The sequence below is a fragment of the Meleagris gallopavo genome, chromosome 1 (assembly GCF_905368555.1).
Source record: "Meleagris gallopavo chromosome 1, MGAL_WU_HG_1.1, whole genome shotgun sequence".
Taxonomy (NCBI): domain Eukaryota; kingdom Metazoa; phylum Chordata; class Aves; order Galliformes; family Phasianidae; genus Meleagris; species Meleagris gallopavo.
This window is the reverse complement of record NC_139404.1, coordinates 63,370,796-63,394,696: the sequence shown is the minus strand read 5'-3', so window position 1 is coordinate 63,394,696 and position 23,901 is coordinate 63,370,796. Positions and strand designations below refer to the sequence as shown.

Genomic DNA, 23,901 nt, shown 5'->3' with positions numbered 1-23,901 from the left:
TCAAACACACAGATTACAAAACAAAGAACAAAATCCTAAAAAAGACAAACAGCAACAACAAAAATGCATGTGAAGCAACCTTCTTAGGAATCAAATGATTTCAATCTGAGGACTCCAATTCTCCAATCTGAGGAATCTCCAATTCTATGAAGGTTTGGAGATGATAAACGACTTCACCAGAAGATCATATTTAAACACAAAAACCTACCAAGTTCAAACACCAATTGGATAAAGCAGTGTAAAATACAAACTAAATAAATGAAAATCAACAAATATAGCAAATTTTATCTCTTCTTTTTGTTTGTTTGTTTATTTGTTAAAACAATCTTCCTGGGCTTCTAATAATCAAAGTACCACTCTCCATTTCTCTGTTTTGTTCAGGCAAAAATTAGTTTTCAACTAGATAGATTTATTTTTTGTCCTTATTGATCTCTAACTCTACAGTGAATAGCTGACTTCCTATTGTAATGGAAACTCTTCCTGATGACCTTCTATCATCTGCATTTTCATTTCAGTTGGAAATAGCATATGGGTTTCAATTAAAGTAGCACTTGACAAGTCAGGACAAAACATCTTGCAAAAAAAGAAATCTTGTCTCCTCTTAAATTTTTTTATATGTGAATATATTTCTTTCTCTTTCAGAGAGTGACTACAGCTAAAATATAACCAAGAGTAAACACAGATGGGTGACAGTTTTTAGTGATGCATACTTTCTACAATAATAAACTGAGGCCAATTCATGACATATGTGAACAACTATGGTAATACTTATTTCATTAAAATATACTATTTTTAATCTGTTTCAGCCTGTATCTTACAAAAAAGTGCTAATGAATGTTTCTATGCATGTATTATTGTATGAAAGACAAACCAGCCTGTTCTTGAATATGTTTTAAACTTCTGCTAGTTAGGTACGTAACACCTTCAATAACAACACAATACCACATTTACTATTCCTTCTCTCTGTACGTTTCAGAAAATTGAATATAATGATTATTTTGTCAAGTTTGGTGCTGTTTGTTTCTTCTTTATTAGAGGGTTATCAGCACCAATAACAACAACAAAAAAAAGCCAACAAAACCCAAACAATGGAATTTCCCATTATGACAAGTATTTCGCATTTAAAAACAAAAAAATGGAAAAAAACCCAATTCCTTCCTTTTATATATTATCATACTGAAAACACCACCTGGCGTCACTATCCTGACTAATTGTAAACAATACCAAAGTCATACTGTGTTAAGTACAACTCAGTAAAGAAGTCAGCACCTTTCTTTATGTGAAAACATTTGATTTTCCTGTGAAGGGCTTTGTTAGATACAGAGTAGGAATATGTGCTATATAAGCACCTGTTTCTGAATAAAATCTACCCTGGCAAGCAAGGAATATTCTAGGGACTCAAAGACAGGAGGGAAAAATCTAGCTGTTACACTAATACCTGGTTTAAAATATCCCATCTGACCTTTGCATTCTGACTAAAAATAACAGTTGTTTGCAAAAACCAGTTGCAAAAACAAAACAAAGTATACTAAAATAATGTCATTTCTGTCTGCCTAGATTCTCAGCCTTTGCTTCTGGATCTCATTTGGTCCAAGAACTTTGCCCTCATGATTTAAGGCTTACACAAATATGGGCCAAACAGGTGGTATACATGTTCATGATTGAAGGAAACACAGAAAATCCTGCTAGATGTATTTGATTTTGTAATTTGTAATTAATTTGATTTGATTGAATGAATTGATTCAAATTTTGAGAATGATTTTTGAAATTCAAGCAACTATAAAAGCTAAGAGACAGAAGTCCATAGACTTCATTACTGATGAACAAGAGCCTGCATGCCATGCTCATGAAAGTCAGCACCAGTGGAGATGACCCACTGTTTCACAGCTGCAATGACAGTGTCATTGCTAGGAAAATATTGCTTATACAGTCCATCTTTCATCAGCACAAGCAGATAGATGTCAGAAGGCACCAAATCCAGACTATACAGTGAGTGTTGTATGACAGTCCAGCCAAGGTTGGCAACATGCTCCACAGTCTTCAAATTAGTATGGGGCGTTAGTGCGTTCTAAGAGAAAGTGATCTTCACTTGATTGACTTTCAAAATTCAAGACTTCAGCTTAGACAGCATTCCACTGTAGTGATCAGAGTAGAAGGTTTGCCCATGTTGCAAAAAATTGGAAGAATCACCCTTTCCAACTCTAAAAAATGGTGAACATCACTTTTTCCCTGCTGATGGCTGCGTCTTCAACTTTTTCTTCGATGGGGAATTTCCATGTTGCCACTCCACAGATTACAACTTTGAATGCTGCTCATAGCAGTGATATCTCATCTCATCACCAGTAATTATGAAATTCAAATATCACCTTCCACCTCATACTGGTTCAAGAGGTCCTGACATACTTGCATACAATTTTCTTTCTGTTCCTGCGTGAGCATTCATGGGACTCACCTGGCACAAACTTTGCAACATTTCAACGTTACCACCATCATTTCCAAAGCATTTAAACCAATATTTAGCTTTGTACACAGTTCCCTGGCCATAATAAACAAATTTGCACAGATGAGTTGACCAAGATGCTCTTCATCTCATGGTGTGACAGCTATGCATGGCCATTCCTGAACATAGCTTGTCTCCCACATTGCTGTCACCGCTACTTAAACGCACCACCCACCACTTCACTGTGCTCACATTCACTGTTTGGTCTCCATAAACATTCAGCATGTGTCAGTGAAAGTCAATGGGTGTTTCATGTTTCCCACAAGGATGAATTCAGTTATACATCTTTCCTTCATAGACACTTCCATGTTAGATACCATTTTGACTAACTATCCCTCTGCTGCCATCTGTCACACATCAACAAAATGCAATAGAATATTGATGGAAAGGTTGAACTGCCATGCTTCCAACATCTTCCTCTGATGTTGTGGGCCAACATAATAAAACAGGAAGCGTTGCTTCTGGAGCAGGCCTCTTATTAAGTTTCATGCAATTCTGCATCTTGTTTATGGTGTTAACTTCTTCTCACAACTACCTATGAAATAATTTGGTATGTGTAGTTAACTGTTTGTCCAAGACATTCTTTGACTGAATTGCAAACATTTCATACAGACTTTGAAGAAAAGGAGGTTTGAACAGAAATGCTGAAGCTTCCATATGATTTCTGCATATTTTCATAGAAACTGAAGAAAGGTGGTTTCAGTCATGGGTGAAGAACTTATTTCTATGCTGTTGTTTTATATTTTGTTTTATGAAGAGGTTCTATGAGACACATCCTAGAAATAAGTCAGCCACCTTCTGGAATCCAAAAATACTCATAAACAATGTAATCCTTCCCCTACACTTTAGTTTTGTATCTGCCCATACATACCATAAGCTGGGCAATGTGAAAATTCCTACAGTGCAAATGAGAATGATCCAAAATTTTCAACACAAAGATAACAATTCCTTCAAAGGATTGATGGTTCATCACAAACTCTCTGGACTCGATTGTTATCAGCAAAGATGTTAGGTCCTAAAATAACTAATTTATATTAGTAGCAGAAATGCACCCATTTTGTTTCTTAACTATAGGGCATACGTATTAAGTATCCCACATTCGTTCAGAAGCATTGAGTAAAAAGACTGCACAAACTTCCATTAAGATAGAAGTGCAGTGGGTTTGAGATAAAACTTTCATTTGACCAGTTTCAAGCTGTTATATGTCTTAGAGTGAGGCAATCAAGATTTATGAATTGCTCACTTTGTATTCAATTATAAGGTAACAAAACCTTCTATGAATCTTAGCCTTTATTCAATTACAATGTAATCAAGCTTCTTTCAGATTTAGAATAAAGTAAATGGTAATGTAAAATACAAAAAAAAATTTGAAAGACTATAAATAAAAAGGTCATTCTCAGGAACGTAAAAAAAAAAACAAACAAACCACAAACCTGCCTATTTCTTCTCTCTTCCATTTATTGCAAGTATGCCTTTTGTCATTTCATTGCCTTAAGTGAATGTTATTTAAGTGTGTGTGTGTGTCCTGCTTTTAAATGGAGTTAATTTCCTCAAAGCAGATAGGCACAAGACAGGCAGCTGGCAGCCTCTACTTAAAAATTCTAGACTGAAACCAAAGGACTTCAATTTAAAACCTAGTCTGCAGGTCCTTTTTATATAAAAATCAACACAATCAAATTCCTTCTAAATAAAGAATCCAAAAAATTTTACAACAGATTCTCAAGCTGGATTTCATATCTACTAGAAGTGAATCCAAAGTGCAAAGTCTTCACAAGAGAACTGAAATAAGGCCTTTTGTATCTCCTTTCAGCTTCAGCATTCTCCCGGTGAATAGCTGAACAAAAGCTATTCTCAGGCCTGCTTATTTTAGTTTATTCTTAGACTAAACTTAGTTTAGCATTACTTCTCTCTCTGGCTATCACATTCCTTTCCTGCTCCCACCTCTCTAAATTTCTCTGAATTCTATGAATTTAATTTGCACAGAAGATCAATAACAAAGATGTGACTTTGCTTGTTTGCTTGTTTGTTTCAAATTAATATTAAGTTTGTAAAATCTTCATAAAAGCAGAGATAAAAACTTACTTCTCATTCCAGTCTGTCAGGAAAAAGAAGGATTTTCTAACAGGTATATTTTTGCAAATCTTCACTTGACATATTGTCTTCCCAGCATATGTTAGTAAACAGGAAAAAGAAAAAAGTTTGTATCTATAAAGGAAAAAAAGGGGAAAAAAATTAATTACAATGTAATTTCCAGCACAGTAAATTCAGGGTTAACCATTCAGAAACTTATGAAGATCCATTCTTACATGCAAATAGAATTAAAATGACAAATCAGATTTAATGTTTAAATTAAAAAATAGAGTTCAAGAAAGTGCTTAAGACATGTAATCCTTATTTATTTTTCCCTATGGCAGTCAATGGAAGTTTAGGTGAAAGGTGTGAAGAGTTGCAACTTTCTCATCATATAACTTCAGTCATATTTTTCCCAATCTGTAAGAAAACAACAAAGAAAACAAAACAAAAAACCCCACAGGATAATACTTCAGGGAATCTATATATTTATTATAGCAGATGCGTTAAAGATATCTGTGTTGGCATTTGTCACATATTTTTCTGACCAGCATAATTCAGGTCTCCAACTATCTGTTAGTTCTGTGTTCTTAACTCATCTTGTAACTTCCAGATCTTCTATGGAAAATTGCCACGCTGAGCTGTAGACCATGTTTTGTACAGGAATGATGAAAGCAAGTTTAAAGTGTTTGCAGACTAACATTGCCTGGCTTAGCTTTATTTACAAGCATCATTGCTGATCTTTTCCAGAACACTGTAATAATTGTTATAATTACTGTAGTCTTTTCTCTTCTTTTTGTTTAGCAATCTGTAGTTCCTTTGAGGTATCTATGCAAAGAAAAAAAAAAAAACAAAAACCTCACAAGTGTAGGAAATGCTTGAGCTTTTAAATATGGCATCTTTCCTCTAGAGTCCAAACACTACCAACAATCGGAGTATAGTGAAGGAAATAATAAATTTTAATATAATAAAGTGATTAAGGATTGCTTAATCCCTGATATATCCCTGATTTATATGCCATAAACACTAATCCTAAAAAGATTAATGCTTACACAATGTTCAGAGTATTCACATTTCAACACATTATATTTCTTCATGCAATATTTTGCCTAGGTATCCTCCCTCCCTATGAATTCAAGTGCAGAGAAAACTAGTCATGTCCCAAAGATAACTTCATATCATCCTGATATAGATAGTGATATGAATTTGAGGGTTGTAGAAACAAACGCAGCAAAACAATGCAAAACAAACACAGTAAAACATTATGTCATTGGCATCAAATAGGGAATATCTGATTGGGATCTATATGAGCCAAAACAAAAAAAACTGATAAAAGAAAGTAGGAACAAAAATACAGTACAGAAAGGCAATTGGTTTTACAATTTATAAGGTCTCCAACTACCTTTTTAAAGACAGTAAGACTGAAATGAGGAATTGTAAGCATGAATATAAAAACTGATAAAGTAGCAATCCAGAAAAACGAGCTTTGGAGGGATTTGGTGAGACACTAAAATGATTCTGTAAAACACAAGACCCTCCCTCTTATCCTAAATGATTAGAAAAAAAGATCACTTATCACAAACTTGTATGTATGGAAAAACAATGAGACAAGTTGTAAGAGATATCAGAATTCTAACATATGTAGCTTGCCCCAAACATAATGCACCTATTTATTTCCATGGAAACAACAACAGGTTCAAAGAGCACAATAAAGCTACTTGATGGAACACTTTCTCAGTTACAAAGAATGATTTTTCAACATAGTCACCACCATTAGCTATGCATTTTTGCGAGCAATGAACAAGAGACATACTACCCATCACCACAGCGCACTCATATCAACTATTTGGTCTCCAGAAACATTCAGCAAGTATCAGTAATGTCGGTGGGTGCTATTTTTGTCCACATGGAGGAATTCAATGACACACCTTTGCATCATACATACTTCCATGTCTGACTGCCCCTCTGGTGAGAAAATTCAACCTCTACTGCCATACCACGAACATCTACCTCTGATGTTGCAGGCTAACATAATAAAATAGTAAGCATTATTTTTGGAGCACTTAAATTCATACTGTATATATTTATATATAAATGGAAAACCAAGTGCTGGGACAAAGCCAGCATACAATCATGTAATGTGGAAAACAAGGAGGAGGAACGCAGCTATGAATGAAGTTAGTAAAAGTATCTGAGGAAAGTAGGCGGAATGGACTGCAGTCTATGCTAAGAAATTAATGTTACAAGTATTAGAAAGATTGGAAGAGGAGGTTAAGGAGGAAGAGAGATCCTCATTTTCACATGCTTGAACATAGTGTTCAAGTCATCAGTGGCATTTTAGGCCATATGTAATTTCACATTTCACTGGTGAAACAAAATGCAGCGGGAATGGTATAACCATCTGCAATATCAGGATAGTGATTATAGTTTTCCATTTATTACCTCAACTAATGTAAATCTCTCAGATTTTTATTTAATTGCTAATTACAGTTAATGTTGTATAGTACATTTTCTTGTTCACAGTCTAATGCAAATGATCCCATTGCTTTTTAATCGGTCATTTGGAAATCAAGGTGGAGGGGGAGCAAAGGGAAAGTAATAACAAAGCACTTGTAGAATAGCATTTTCACTCATAAAAATAATAATACCAGACTGCAATGGAGTGGCAAAAGGAGAACACCAGTTTTACAGTAGAAAAGCATCTGTTTTAAGAGACAACTTATTTGAACAAAACAAACAAAACAAAAAAGTGCAAAGAAAACATTTCAATCAGCTTTTTAATAAAGTTGTCTCCTTTTTTTTCTTTCCTTTACTAGATGAAAATACATGGTATACTTTGACCCATAAACTGTGCTGATTTTTATCACAATAGGGCTTGTCAGTGCATATGCCTAGCCAAGTAATGTGGTTTGAATATACAAAGAACAAAAATTACTGATAAAGCCTTGTTCAGACTGGGTTTAAGCAAGCGTCCCTCTGATTAACTTGGTAATACTTTCACTCATTTGTACTTTGAGAAGGCTATAGAAAGCTTCAAACCAAACTCTTGGCATGAAGTGCAAACACTTTTCTCTGCCTCTCTGAGCAAGTCAGACACACAAATGTTTGTTCACATACCCATCAAGTTCAACACTATGACCTTGCTTGTTATCATATGTCCATATTGGTTGGGGTAACCAGCTAAGACCTCTTTGATTCTTCTGAATGAAACATGGGAGACTTCTGATCAGATTACATAAGTGCTCTTTATACTATAAAAATGGTGGAGATGCACTCACTCAGCCTCTAACATTAATACTGAAGTATTGCCAAAGCAACAGAGGTTAGCTAGCACCTATGAAAAATATGTGATTATGAGAGATGAGGCACCACCCTCCTTGTGAACTGTTGCTGGATTTTCTCCCACCTGTTCACCCAGGCTTCAGGAATGTTATGAGCAGCATAAACAGTGAAGCTGAGCTGGGAATCAAGGCTGATGTCTGCACGTGAAGGGCTTCTAGGTACACTGGCAACCTGGAAATCCATATCAAAGCTGTTGCTGTACACATGGATGAGATGAGAGATGGCCATGGAGAGCTCTGTCACAGCAGCTTCCGTTAATGCTAAGAGGAGAGAGAGAAATAAATAAAGGTTAGAAATAGGTCACTAGTGATAAAGCATGTTTATCTTAAACCATCAGTTATGGCTTTGAAATGCTTCCTAATAAAATTTAATTTAAATGACATAACCTACCAACTGAAGCCAATTAGCCATCTGTGCTTCTGAAACCAGCCTTAGCTCATTTCTGGTGTATCATTAGCAGTCTTTCATTACAGTGCCTTCAAATTAAGGCATTTTCAGAGTAAGCCTTTTAAACTACAGCAAGTTAGTATGTGCTTCAGATACATCATTTTAGTCTGTTAATTTTTGCACCGGAAAGATTTATATTCTGTAAGCGTCTTGTAATTTCTGCAGCTACATAGCTACTTAGTTCAAGGGAAATGGCAATGTTGCAGTAGAAAGGAGCAAAGGCACTGGTTAGCTTTTAAGGCTATGAAGCTATTGCAAATACAGATAAACAACTCATAAAAATATATATATAATAGCAGCCACAATCAGATATAGCATTCAGATGGTCATGTATTGGTGAAAATATTCCACAGTGATAGACAGTGAAAGATGTATCTGCACAGATACATCAAATGCAGGCTGTACCCTCATTTATATTTCACTTTTATTTATGTTATTTCCTTTGGCATGAGTCTGCGGTGCTCTTTTTCTGCAGTTACTGGCTTTTATCCATCTTCCCTCTCTGCATTTTTGGAGCAGCTAGGGACTATCTGATTGCCATTGTAAATTAAAATCCCCAGCCCTGGCAGCCTCCATCAAGTGAAGAGAGCTGGTACAAGCACTCTTATTTCTCAGGCAAGGGACAGTTTGAAGAAGAAAGTGTCAGAGAACTTTGTACCTTTCCAGGATCAAGATGATTTGTCTTCCAAAAGAAATATCCAAAATTTTTCTTTCCCCTTCCCTATATCTCCCAGGTTTCTACGTGGTCAAGGACATACTCTCATTACCTTATGTCACAGTTCCCAACGTATGTTTGGCTACTGCACTCAATAACCATTTATTAGCCATGTATCTATTAAAAATTTTTCCAAAGAACAGAAAGTCTGAGACTAGTTTGCATTCACTTTTAACACCTGGGATAGCTGAAAGCATCCTGTCCAACAGCAGATACAGACATTATGATTCACTGGACTTAGCTCAGTTTGTCACTAAAAGTTACTTCAAACATATTCCTAGTCTGGAACTTCTTTCACACCTTTAAACTAGCAATTATTTGGAATTACTGAGTCACAAAATACATGGAAAACTCTGCAAAGGAATTATTATATATTTGAAAGAGTGGTAATGTACTGGTACAAGCTGCCTAGGGACGTGGTGCTCCACACATGTGAGCAGAATAATTTTAGAGATTAATCAATTAAAATCAATTAAGAAAACTCAGTCCTTTTACTCAGTATTTACTTCTGTGGCTGGTATATCTTTCTTATTGTCCTTGTATTTCCTCTCTTTATCATTTTCTCCATTCACTATCTTTTTCTATAAGGGTTCTGAATAAATCTTTAGCTCAAATGCATTTTTCCTTGGATAGCGTTTTATTCTTATACCCAGCTCTCTCAGATGTGCAGTGACTGAGCACCTTCCAAATTAAATGTTTAATATGCACTGAATTATTTTACATTCCAATGAATTACTGAGAGTCATACATATAAAACATTCTTAAGAGGTCCAGAAAAAAGGTCCAAAACCAGAAGAGAAAAAAAAAAATAGTAACAAAAAAAATATTTTTTTTCCTCAATTATTTGTAACATAATTTATTCATGTCAGTGGTAAAGTGAAAAGGTTTTCTGGGTATCAAAGACCTTCCCACCGTAAAATATCTACATGGCTAGATGAGACAGAAAGCCTTCAGTCAGCTACAGGCAGTGTCTGTGAAACTCTCTATGAAGTAAACTGGGAAATTTCTTTTCTTTCTTTCTTTCTCCTGTTTTCTCCTCTCTCTCTTTCAATTCATGAAATTGCAGTATTATTTATCTAATTTATAGGAGATCCAGCATGATTCTTCTCACAAATAAAGCTCCTCAAACATAAGCAAATGATCACGTATGACCTAGTCTGCAGCTATCGTATTTTTTCCTACGTGTGTCTTCTGTGCCTTCTTTGCCATAGTCACCTCCCCCCCACACAAAATTTTCACTCATTAAGCCTGGTGGCAATTAAGCAAATTAGAGACAAACAGCTTGGTGAGTCTGTAGGTGTCCATTTCGCAGAAGAGATGGTCAGCAACATTTCACTGCAAAGAACTGAAGTCAGAGAACTTAACTGCTTTTATGATTAATAAATTTTACATGAGAAGAGTCTATGGTGTTTCACTGATACACCTTGCAAAGGCCATAGACTTCCCACAGTAGATCCACAGCTTTAGCTATGCCAGAGTTTATTTTCTAGGAAGTATCCTACACATAGTACTTAGGAGAATGATAAAGGGAACACATCCTAAAGTGAACTGAGGTTTATAATCTCAACAACTCAAGTCTCAGTTTATTTCTGGTTTAGAATTATTTGGCATCACCTTCTCTGTGGTGATTTCTCTCTCATTTTCTCCAGGAAATGAGATGAGAATACGAGAAGTGACTTTTATCCATAGCTGCCAGATATGTTTATTTCTCACATGCTCCTTTCACAAGAAATTAAAATTTTCCTGCAGTGCTAGTATCCAAAACTTTTCTACAACTGTATCCTTTATAAGGCATTTTAGCTGGTATCTATTTTTTTGGAGGATGGGGGGTTGTTATGTGGAAACTGGTGTTAAACAAACTTCAACCACAGTTGCCAGGTATGTTTGCTTATGACATACTTGTAAGTGAAGTCTGAAGGAATGAATTAATCGCTTGAGAAAAAGAACCACCCACACCATTCCTGACAGAATTAATGAATATGCTTGCATGTAAATTCTAGAGATTGTAAGGAGCAAACCTGCTTATTCCTTACAGAAAACCACATAATTTCTTCTCAATCCAGTATTACAATTCACATATTATTTCAGTATCAGATCTTCGAACAGAGTAGGCACTTTGCTAGCAGATGACATCAATTTAATACATATCGAACATGCTCTTTCTGATTCCATACACACATTTCCTCAAGGTAAAACATGCTTGAAAAGAATTCAGATGTAAGTCTTTAGATTCCTGTGGCACCTTAAAGCTATTTTGCAAAACATGAGCTTGATATTACTCTTTCTTACTTATTTTTAGAGATAGGAAAAATATTAAGATCATAAATTCTGCTTTGGTCTCCCTCTCTCCCTCTCCTACCCCACTGCCTTAGAAAAAAACAATATACCCTCAAGGTTCAGATGAGGTGCTAAGCAATGTTAATTAGACAATCACCACAATAAGTAAAAAGTAAAACATGAAAGGGCTGTAAAGCAAAAACCGATCAGATGCAGTTTCCTAGCACCAATTTATTTGTTGTTGCTTCCTCCTATTAGCTGAAGAATCCTCTGAATTATATCTTGAAATAAATTTAAAAAATTTCTGCTGTCCTTGTAATCAAAGCGTTTCTAAAATCGGATCTTTTATAAAGCCTTGTTAACTTGGATCTACTATTTTTTTTGGGGGGGGAGAACTGGGGGGATTTAGCTATATGAAAATTGGTCTTAATTAAATAAACCTGAGTAAATAAAATTTAGACTATCAGAAAAACATATAAAGATGTAACGTAGCAACAACTTAGAGATAAAGAGCCATGCTCAAATTAAAAAAATAAAAATAAAAAAAACAACAACGCAAAAAGACTTATAAAGAGGAAATATAATAAAAAAAAACTCTTGATGTTTTTCTGTTTTCTGAAACAAAAGGTGATTTTTCCAAACCAAAAACAAACATAGAATAGCTCTGTCCCAGGGAAAGAAAGAAGTATTTTCAATTTTTTTCTAGGAAAACTCTGACAAAACCTGCCATTTCCCCCTTCCTCCTTCTATTTTTATTTTTATTTTTTGAAACTTTCTGTAGTAAATACTTTCATGATTACGTCTAGAAGAAACTATCAAATCCAAAGTGCCATCAGTGAACCTTTACACTCTTAAATGTAACGACAGTTCAATTTCATTAGATGTATTGTCATCAAGGTATCTGTTTTCTGCATTCTCTCAAAAAGATAAGAACTCCATCCTGTTCAGACAGGAAAAGCTGCTGATGCAACATCATCAGCTCATGGTGCACACTGGACTTTCTGGGATGGGTCCCAGAGAACTACGGATCAGTTCCAAAAGCTGCTTATTGTGTCTGATCTCATAAAATCCCTGCCTGAAGTCACAAGGCTGTAGACATTGTACAAATGTTCATTCATCAACTTTTCAGAAAGGCACACCGACTGTAGATCTGCACCAGTCTGTAGCCTGCTTTTTTTATATTCTAGAGTGCAGCAAGCCAGAATGCTAAATCTTTATTAACTTAAATAGATTCATTTATCTTTTGAGAAAATTTCATGCTGCAGAAAGGTGAAAATTTCTAAAAATGCCTATCTTTTCTCAAATTTAAGAAGAAAGAAAAAATAAGATGTGGAGTGCTGAAATATTAATATGTTTTTTTAAGGACTTCATGCAAAGGGAACAGAACATGATCCAGACTTAGATGTAATATGGACGAGTACTGCTCTGTTCACAGGTATGGAATAATTTGGTCAAGATAACACTGTTAACAGAGTCAGTTATTGCAACAATAAATAAAGGACTGAGAGTTTGAATATAGTCTTTGACCTTCACATTCCATGGTGAATGACCTCTGTTAATCCTTTTTTCTAGGGTGGGGAAAAGAGGAAAATTAGTAAGAATTATTGGAGTAACTGCTGTTTTTACTGTTTGATTTTGATACCTTTTTCTTGAAGATAAATATAAATACAGAAAAGAGACAGAAAAGAACAGCATAAATGGGAATTGCAGTCTATCCTCTCTTCAACTGTCAGTGCTGATTTTATTCTCAATTGTGCTGCTAGAGATAGCAAAACATAAACTCTTACACTTCTCCAAGATCTGGAAAAATGATTTTAATTTACTTTTTTACTAAGATGATTTTACTTTACTTTTACATCGTGGGCAAATTTTTTCCATGTCTGCAAAGCTAGCCAAGTAAACATAATGAAGTAAAAGAGGGCTGGGAGCTAATGGGGTAGAAAAGTAAACACAGAGGTGGTTTTAGCAGGAATGCATGCCTCACCTTCCAGGTGGTTTTTACTTCTAGCCTCAGAGTGTGAAAATACAACTTAGACTCAGCCTCCCTGGATTGGTGGTTAGGAGAGACCATGGAATTCTCATGAAGGTGAAGGATTGAGGAAAGCTCATAATCCCAAAATGAACAGATGCTTAGAATGCTTTTATTCACTTCCTGTGGGTGACACTGAGGCTCCACTAGATCAGTTTTGATCAATACTCTTGTATTTTGTTTTAATCAGATATAAGTTAACACAAGCTTTTATGCTATTGTAGACTTTTCAGTTCAAACCTGTTGGCCTAGCTTTAGATATTTTGCTGGCTTTAGAAGTTTAGTTAGTAAGTCTAAATGTAATACACATACTGTGTTAATGTATACATGAAATGGATATCAGTGCATGTAATTGAATTTCACCCCGGACAACTTTGAATGTAGGCTTCTCCACAGAATTACTAATGGTCTGGAAAATTCTGACTTGCAATCAGCAAGTTACACTTTCTAAAATTGTATTACCAAATGGATCCTGAAATTGTTAGGAAATTTGGATGTGCCAAGAACAAATGGAATTATCAGTCTTCACAGTTAAAGGTTTCCTGGCATAAGTAAATAGATGCAGAGAGCTGCTGATTCAGTGAAGCTCAACTTTGAAAATATCTTTAAGCAGAGGAATGTTTTAAATCCTTTCCAGAGAGGTTTTCTGAATACTTTGTGATTGCCAAGCTGTTGATTAGTAACTATTAATTACTTTTTGTATTCAAGACATTTTTGCCATTAATAGTGTTTAAATGGAATAAATGGCTGTCTCCAAGGGAGAAGAATCCTACAAACACCTTACCGTCCAGTTCCTCCTTTCTGCATCTGAGTCTCCTAGTTGCTTAGCTTTTCCTGGCAGCTTAGAAATATAATCTTTGTTTGCTGTTCATGAAATTGAATAATGGTGAAACAACAAGCTTGGCATTTGGAGCCCTGCATTTAAATCACATCTGTGTTTGAAAGACTGCTGCAATCTTTGTGGTTGGTTCACCTATTTGCCTCTCTGAGCACAGTGCAATCAGAGTAGCTGTAAGAGGGGGGAGGAACAAGACTTAGATCTCAAATGGCCACCTTTTTCATCAATCAAAATAGACAGGCCTCCATAACACAGTGTGCGATGGCTCACCCCAAAATTTGGATGGCAGCTCCTTTGAGAACATTGGCATACTTCTGTGAGTACAGGTTGCAAGCCACAGAGAGGTAGAGAAGGATCTGAGCCCTATAGGTGGCTATCAGCCCAAGAAGCCTGACAGACGCCCACGACAGAACAGACTCCTGCTAGTCCCTCAGCCTGTGCGGTGCTGTGCAGTAATGCTAACAGGACCAGGCCAGCGATGCTAAGCTGATTTTATCTGAGGGATTAAATAAAGGAGAGTCTTATGATTTTGTCCATTACTGCTAATTAGTCTACTCTTCTTACGACAGTATATAATTCCGAACAACACACTGCTTACACGACAAAAGACAATGAAGAACTGAAGCCTAAGGAGGGAGAAAGGAAAATTATTGGAGTTGAGGATAAAAAATACACAAAAATATTTTTTCAGGTTTTCAGGAAGTGGGATTAAGGACAGCTACTAATAATAGCAGTAATATTGCTACTGTGACCACCAATAACTACAATATGTTCTTTCATCATACCTCATTCTCCATATCTGAATCTCAATATTAGTTTGGGGAAATGCTGGTTTATTTATATTTTTATATCACTGTATTTTTTATTTAGCATAATTATCTTATAAATAAACATGTAAATATCAGCAATGTTCCAACTGAGACAGGTCATTAATACAAATGAACAGCAAAATGTGTTTTCTTATGATATAACTTCAATTAATGTATTTAAAAAAAAATGCTTTACCTTTACCTTGTGCTTCCACACATTGAAGTGAATCCTAGAAAAATAAAACCGAAGGGGAAAAGGTCATCAGTTACTTCAGAAAATACCAGATAGCAGTTAAAATAGTGCTAGGAGTAGTACTCGTGGAAAATAAAGCTGTTTTGGATGAGAGCAGGGAAGGATGTTATGAGGACAGTGGTTATGACTTGGATGCAGGACCCGCTTTCCGGCTCTTCCACATGCCTCCTCTAATGTCCCAGGCAAGTCAGTCAGAACCTGATTTCTGGCAGTATTTAAACATGCCAAGACACAAAGAAGCACTTAATCAGCATTTGGATGCACAAACATTTTCAACCTTTGTACTGGTATAGCAGAGATAAGAAAAGCTCAATTTCTTTGCACACTTTGTATATTCATACATGAACCATGACACTTGTATACTCCCAGCCAAGGCTCCAGCCATCTCTCCAACCTGAGGAGCACCAACTCCCTGTTCAGGCAGCCTAAGTATTACCTACATTCCTGCATCAAATCAGTAAAAACAGACATGCCTACAAAGTCCTTCAAGCAGACAGCTAACTAGAGTCAGTGAACAGGAAATATCAGCCAGAGCGATCCAGGGACATTTAGACTCCTGGTTTCTAACCATGGCTTTTGATGCCTAACATCCTGGGCAGTATCTGGATTCTCACTTCAGGCACCCCAGTGTTGTTAATGGGAACTGCTGAGTGCTTATATTCTCTGAAAGGTTGGGCCAGTTATTTGACCTGAAAGGATAAGGCTAAGGATTTTTTTTTTTTTTAAAGTTGTCCTAATAAATCCCCAAGTTTAGTAACTGACATCAGTCAGACTTTGCTCTGGGCTTCTCAGACACTGAACAAAATTATGTATCACTACAGTACATATACTTTCCCCTTCACACAGGAAGATCTGCCATCACCACATGGTCCCCGATACCGAGCTGGCTTCAGCTTGAAATCTTCCCCTGCTCCATTTTGTCTGTCTCTTACATTAGATTTACATTTACCAAGTTGACAGAGAAATACATAACAAAAGTATGACTCTCATTCAGTGAGGCTGTCAAGCTAATTCAATACTTCAGTATGCCCAGAGTATGCAGAATTTTAATACATGTCCTCATAGGATTTACTATCTTTTATAGTTATTAGTCCTTCTGCAACCAGGTAAGAATGCTACATGTTAGTACACGTTCATTCAGCGAGATTCTTCTTAAAAATGGCGGTACACACGGAAGTGGCATACGAAATACAACGCTAGATGTACATCCTCCCTTGGGTAGCAATCTTGGAGTTGCCAGCATTTGTCTTGCAATTATGAGGAGCAGTCAAATGCCTACTTGAGGGGAAAAAAAAGCAACATGCAGGTTGACAAATATGTTTTCACAGTCTTTATATGCAGCAAGACAAGTGGGAATGGAGACCTTTGTTCGATTTTTTCAAATTTTGGAAAGTAAACGACCTGTGGAACACTGCTTATAATTTCAACACTGTGTAGCCCATTTAATATATAGTGGATTAGTGCCAGTTCTGGCAGGATTTCATTTTGTAGGACTTTTTGTGAGCTGCTATAAGAAAGGAAGAAAAAGAAGAAATGAAAAACATTAATTGTACAGCAGGCCTAAAATCCCAGGGCAGGATGGTTAGAGACTGAATGAATCACATTTATAAAGAGACACAATCAGTCAAGAAGAAACTATCACTGATGCCAGTTGCTTTCATAATCTGCTAGCCACTCTGAAGGAATTCACAGTACTGGTAGGGAGGAGACAGAAAGGATGCACAGAAGATGAGCTGAAGAAAGTTTATGGTTTTTGATTGTTCTTCGGTTATTGTTTTACCATAAAATTAAATACCAATTAAATAGAACCACAAAATATCTTTTTCTTTAAGTAACAAGCCCATATGTACAGATGTGTACTGCAAATGTGTACTACAAATGTGTACTGCATCCTATGTAATTTACATTGAAAGGAGTGAGCAGTAGCTTCCCTGAGGCTGTATGTGTACATGGAACTTGCCAAATGGAAGTGTAAAAAGGTCTTCCACACAAAACCACATCATACATTACACTAAAGTATCAAGAAACCATGGTGAAAAAGCAATTAGAACTTCTCTATTGGCATTTCACTCTTACCCAGTATGTAACAATGCATCATTGAGATGTGATATGGAATTGCTATACAAGTTAATTGCTTGCCTGAATAAAAGGGAGATCTTTGTAATAGTTAAGTACCTTTCTACTCTTCTAACCTAACAAAAAGTCCTGGGGATGCTGTGCTGATGAGCATAATGGAAGCACAAAACAGACTGACAGGATAGGCAAATACTGCAGGATTTAATCACTTCACCAGTACTCAGAATTCACTTAAAATGTCCTTGCACTTCAATTTGAGATTGACTTGAACAGCAACTGTAGGAGCTGGTACTCCGTCAAGCATCCAACTTCTGACTGCTAATTCTGGCTACATATGTTGATACAGAAAAGAGAGCTGGTTTATTGTCTTTGTATAAGTATTGATAAACATAAATAAAATTTGATTAGTTATATTTACATATTACTCTATATGTAACATAGTTTCATATATATATATAAAGTAGTTTCATATAAAGTCTAATCTTTATTTTATAAATTGGAGTGATGTTTGAGCTATAGAATATGCAGAAATGTATTTTGCTGCTTTTTATGACCTTTATAGTTCATTGGCTGCTGAGCGAGATGATTTTCATAAAATCAAACCTAAACCTTTTCATAGATTGTCAAAGTCTAATAGGCTGCCCTAGCACTTATTTCTCAAAGGAATAAGAAGCATATAGCAGCGTTTGCTGGATCAGGAACAGTTCAACTCTCCCCCCCTCAATTTATTTGAACTCAGCTGTTAGTCAGGTCTGCTTCGCTAGGTAAGGGACTAGTGAGAGAGGGGTGTCAGTCAAGGTCATAGGCAGCCTTTACAGGAAGGTTTCAAGGGACAGACAAAAAGTTCAACTAGCCAAGGCTGAAAGGAAATGTTGAAAGAACAAAAAATTCAACAACTTAAAACTATATTTCTCTTAATAAAAAAAAAGTAACCATTTAGTCTATTCTCCATTTGAAATGTGAAGATAAGCAGCCCCTCATAAGGCTATTAGGATAGAAAAATATTTTAAGACTGGTAATAAAATATTCAACCAGTACAGTGTTTTTAACATTCAAAATATGGTATTCAGGAGCAGTATCATTTCTCTTATTACACATGAGCAAACACAACCATTATCATCATCAGCACTGCTTATCAGTATCATCCTCTGGAGATTTCAGACAGGACTTGCACTGTACTTTGCTGCAGACTGTACATACAGATAAGGAAAAGCATTCCTTCCTCTGAAAAGCTCATAATTTAAATAGATAAGACAGAAAAAGAAAATAATATTAATCCCTGTGTGACAGGAAGTATATGGAAGTTGGTTCAGAAGAACCTGGATTACTGCTGTACTGACTGTCCGTACAGCAGAGAGGGAAATTCCCCAGCATTAGATACATGCTGGGAACCATGCTTTTAAAATTACTTTATTTATTTATTTATTTACTGTTTGGAATTCAGAGAGGATGGGATTGAAAGCAGACTCAAGGATACTCAGTAAACATAAACAAGCCAGGCAGTTTACATGTTGGGTTCACATATCTGACGTGAATAAACAAAGAGAAAATACACAAACAGAAACACACTAAAAACAATTTCCATTCATTCCAAAACAAGGCTTTTAACAAATTAGTGCCAGTACTTCCAGTATTTTATTTCTGCTCTGATTCCTTCCTAAAAGAGAGCGTCTTCTGTTACTTTCCACTCTGTTTACAAAACCAAGCTCTTTATCCATCTTTTAAGAAAGATTCTGGTTTACAAAATACTTTTCTCAAGGGGTAGATGCTGATCTTCTTGACATCTTGCAGCACAGCCTGAGGTCTAACTGAAAAGCAGACCATGTGAAGCCCCCTGTTATTTTTTATTTATTTTTCTAATTTGATCACAAAAAGAACTCTATTTTCCATTTAAATCATATCAGATAAAATGTGCACTGTAATAAACCTGTTTATGTTGGCAATTACTGTGAATAGAGATTTCTAATAACTGATGCTGAAGTATACATGAAAAGATTTTGGATACTATGCAAACAAGATTTACAGCAGAACATAACCTAGAAAGAAAAGCAAGAGAAGACACTTAATCCACAGATTATTTCCTTGGACCGAAACTGGAAGTTACTGCCTCCCTTTACCTCTACTGCAACATATAAGAGGAATGTACAGGCTAAAAATACAGAGATTTAAGAGATTTTATAAGCAATACTCAAGTCACTTAAAATGACAGTCTTCTTACCTTTCAGTAAGAGTTTTGCCCCTGTAAAATGATGAGCATTATAAGAGTTTGAACCTGTCGAGTGTAAGTATATACGGATGACAAAATATAATTAATTTGCTAGATGTTTACTCCGGTGACATGAGAAACGTTAGAAAAATAATTGTTAGCTTTCCCCAGACTTAGGTTTGGGACCTCAAACTGCCTATCAGGTGTAATTAAATTATTTGTTTTATGCAGCTAAGCATCTTTAATTAACATTCACTAGTTAACCCAGCTAACACTAGTTAGCCTGTTGTTTACATTTCCAGGTATTTTTACACACAGCCATAGGCTAAAAATTTATAAAGAAAATGAACAACAGCTTTGTAAGAAGGCAGTGGCCTGAGAAAGCAAGCATCTTGCTCAACAGAGCATATATTTCTTAACAGTATTTGCTGTAAGAAAGAATGATAAGAAATAGACCAGAGTAGGAAAGAGAAAAAACCCTTTACATCTTATGAAAATTGTTAGAAAAATGTTTGAAGAGGAATGTCATTAGAGTGGAAAAGATTAACATGACTTAAGGTTACACCAGACTAAATCCAGGTGATTAATGGCTTGATTTTCAAATTTGCTGAGCACTGTATTTCCAAGTTGCTGATTTCAAATGAATCTTGGGTACTCATATTTTCTGTAAATCAGGTCCTCAGTGACTTTTCCAGGTCACCCCAAAGAAGCTGATGACAAAGCTGAGAACAGATACTACTCTCCAAAGCCCCAGTTCATAATTCTACAGTAACCCCAGGAGACAAAACTTCAGTGTTTTAAGAAAGAAGATTACAGCTAAAATCAGGACTATGTTATGTTGGTCCTTCTCTGTATAAATAGTACAGACATTTCCACCTAAATAATTTAAAGACATTTTACAGAAGGAATGCTAACTACATGAAACTGGAGTTTCACAAAACTATGTACCGTGACTTGGTACATAGATTGTGCAGCAAAGCAGATATCTATATGTTTGTTGGGAATAAGTAAGAACAACCACAGGAACATATCACTTACAGTCAAATACAGGACACATCCTCTGTTGCTCCTCTGTCATACAAAGTTCAATTTTCTCTATTTATAATGCCTTTCTTAATACTTGCCAGATTGAAGCAAGACAGTAGCCTTGGTCAATCAGAAAATTCATGACACCTATTTAAGCTCCACTTTTATAGAAAAAAATTTGACATCAGCTTCTCAAGGCAGCCTTAGAAAGACTTCAGTGCATTTTTACCTGTGTTTTCACCAATGGCACTGCACGGAGTTTCTTGACTGCATTGGTAATTTCTCTAGTTTCCACGAAGCAGAGGACACTGCAGATTGCTTTAGCTACTTCAATAACATAATCAACTTTATGTGGCTGATAGCAGAAAAAGAAAAAGAAAAAACAAACAGTATTAATCTATGTTTAAATTGTCAGTGATCAATAGTTCTCTAAGTCCAATTATCTTCCACAAAATGTACCTTGTTGAAAACTGAGAAATTTGGTATCTAAGACTGATCTTGAGGCAAAATGAGTGTTTGAACTTCACGATTGTAGAAGCATTCCAAAGAGACTTCTAAGAAAACTTGAACCCAAATGACGCACAAACTTCCTGATATTTTTATGACACTGTGATTTTATCCCCATTATTGTCTTGTACCCATCTCTGTGAGAGACAGCAGAGATCTATGTTCTTCTAAAAATAGTGGCTGAGTGGGAAGCTGAACAGTTTGACACCTGTGGACTGAGCAGTTCTGTAAGTGGCTTTTCTGTGAAACATACAGAGATCAAACTATTAAATATTATTAGTAAATACAGAAATGTACATTCTATTACATTTAAAAAATCTCTACAGGAATAATATCAGAAGTACACTGGGGAATTTTTTAAACAAATCTGAATCGTAAAAAAAGAAAATGCCATCTTAATAAGTATCAAGTACTCTATGTTCAGGAAAATAAACAAAAAATTAATGTGTTTACTGAACAGTTATATGACTTCCTTAAATTTTGGAATACATTCTCTGAACAAGCAGAAGCTCTTCTATAAAATATTTTCCATGTTTCCATACTGATAAACATTCTTTTCAGTTAGCTACAGCATGTCAATGTCCTGATAAAGCCATTTCTCTAACTCAGCCATTTCATGCTTGAAAAGGGGAAGATGTACCAATATAAATTTGGTTTTCAAGCTTAAGTTCTATATCCAGACTGTAATGAGAAGGTTAGAACCTGCCATTAATACAAATATAAAAAAATATTGAGGTTATTAACCCCATATTTAACTGCCTTGGGCAGAACTAAAGTATGAATGAATTACATAAATTATCCTGCAATACTTAGTGGTCAGAATTCTTTTAAATATAAGGTTGGTGCACTGGTTGGGTATAGGTGACATTTCTGAAACAAAATATTATTATTTTTTACCATACTTTTCAAAAAAATCCATACCTCAGCATAATGAGTTAAAACTGATTTCTTTCCAGTCTAAACCCTCAAAATCCAGTTGGCTAAACAATCTGAAACTCAGATCAAGGAAGTATTTGGTTTCTTCTGAGGTTTAAGTTTTGCGTGAAATATGATAGCTAAGATTTCCTTCAAGGATATAACATTCAATTTGCAGCCTGCAATATTCTTAAAAAAGCTCTTATGAGTTTTTTGCCTAAACCTAACTTTGCAACAATCTCAAGAAATATATACATAAACATCTCTCAAGGATGCAGGCAGTTGCCTGGGAGTTTGCAAAATCAAGGACAAATACTGCAGATACACAGTGTAATATATCTGTACTAATTTCAAATATAATACTGCAAACCCGAATGATACTCATTTCATTTACAGATTCCTTGACCCTTAGAAACAGTCATCTGTGATATTTTAAATTTGTAACATTTTCTTCTTAATCTCAAAACAAGTTTTCTTAAGAGAATTTATACTCTTCTGAAGTCAGCTTGAATAGCCTTAATTAAAAGTCCTCTTTAATCACATTTGAAACAGATTAATAATTAGATACCTTTCACAAAGAAGGTAATGCTTTTTTGGTATAACAGACTGAGAACAAATACCTCATTTTGCAAAACATGCTCCACTTGACCTCTATATTTCCTAAGAGCCGCGACAAGGTTCTGTCTGGAAATTAGAAAAAAGAAAATAACACAAAATTAATAGCAATTGGATAAAAAGATATTTTTTTCCACCCTCTACATTTTAAAAGTCAAGAATAGCTTAACTGACAGTGATTTTTTGTTGATACAGAATAAGGACAAGTATTTAAGTAGATGTCAAGTAGTCTTGAGCCTGGTTCTATGTGGTTCTGGTGGACATTTGCCAGGGTATAGACGTAAAAGTTCTCCTTTACAAAGAGAATACATGTTTCATAGTGAAAGAACTCTCAGAGTGATTTGCTATTTAAGTGTCTACCTAACTCCAAATTCCATTTATTTTTGCAAGGTTAAGCATGTGCTTAAATGATACCTTGAAAGACAAACTCAATTATATGCTATTTATATGCTATTATGCCTCGTTGCTCAATCACTGCAGTCTGTAAAGCTGCAGAGTATCAGGACAAAACATCTGCAAAACACCTGGAGAAACACTACATTTCCAAAGCCTATACTGAGTAAGAAGTATAAAAATGTGTACTATAAAAAGGGCATAATAGTTACAGAATTTGTTAAACTTTATTTGCTTACAGTTCTAAAGTTTACACCCTCAAAAAGTTTCACCAGCTGCATTTTCCATACTATTACCACAGCCATGAATTTATTTTACACTGTCATTCAATTCAGTCCTGAAAACTGGCTTAACTCATATCAGTTCTGTAGGGCGACATCTGCAGCATGGTAGCCCCATGCCTCTGTCAAGCTACAGAAGTTACTACTAGTCTGTATGAGCAGACTGCTGGGCCTCCAGCAAAGCTTCAATAAAATCTTTAGGGGTATGAATAAGAATGCAGATGTTTCTGCAGGACTGATGCTTTAGCTGTAAATCTTGCCATTTTAGAACCACCGGTTCTAATTGTTGTCCACAAAAGATAAACAGAATTTTTCTTTCTAAGGAGCACTTGCGTCATTTTCTGTTTCTAATCACACCATTTTTTAAACAATGCAGTTCTAGTAGCTGTTTAAAATGATGTCTATGGGATCATCATGGCCAAAGGAATGCACTGAGGAATGCACCTTCCTTTTCCCTTGACAGCTACCTCAAGCTTTTCCTCTGCAGGGTGAAGTCTTCAGAAAATGGTAGGGAAACCTTAATTCACACTTCCATGCCCTGCCTCGCCTACTCATTGGAAATAGACTCCTTATTGCCTCAATGGTACGTGTATAGTAGTTTA

General features: G+C 35.6%; 1 protein-coding gene across 6 annotated transcripts in view; it reads right to left on the bottom strand.

The window, feature by feature from the left end:
• The window catches only part of PIK3C2G (phosphatidylinositol-4-phosphate 3-kinase catalytic subunit type 2 gamma), a 290,952-nt gene that overhangs the window by 146,905 nt on the left and 120,146 nt on the right, over nucleotides 1-23,901 (bottom strand). For 5 of the 6 annotated variants that reach the window (XM_085230990.1, XM_085230979.1, XM_085231006.1 and 2 more), the window contains 5 exons: nucleotides 22,631-22,694; nucleotides 20,818-20,943; nucleotides 15,224-15,257; nucleotides 7,977-8,172; nucleotides 4,583-4,705 (listed from right to left, as the gene is read on the bottom strand). In XM_085230990.1, coding sequence (XP_085087116.1) covers nucleotides 4,583-4,705; nucleotides 7,977-8,172; nucleotides 15,224-15,257; nucleotides 20,818-20,943; nucleotides 22,631-22,694 — 543 coding nt within the window. The remainder of the gene's footprint in view (nucleotides 1-4,582; nucleotides 4,706-7,976; nucleotides 8,173-15,223; nucleotides 15,258-20,817; nucleotides 20,944-22,630; nucleotides 22,695-23,901) is intronic. The other variant, XM_085230996.1, reaches the window with a different exon arrangement.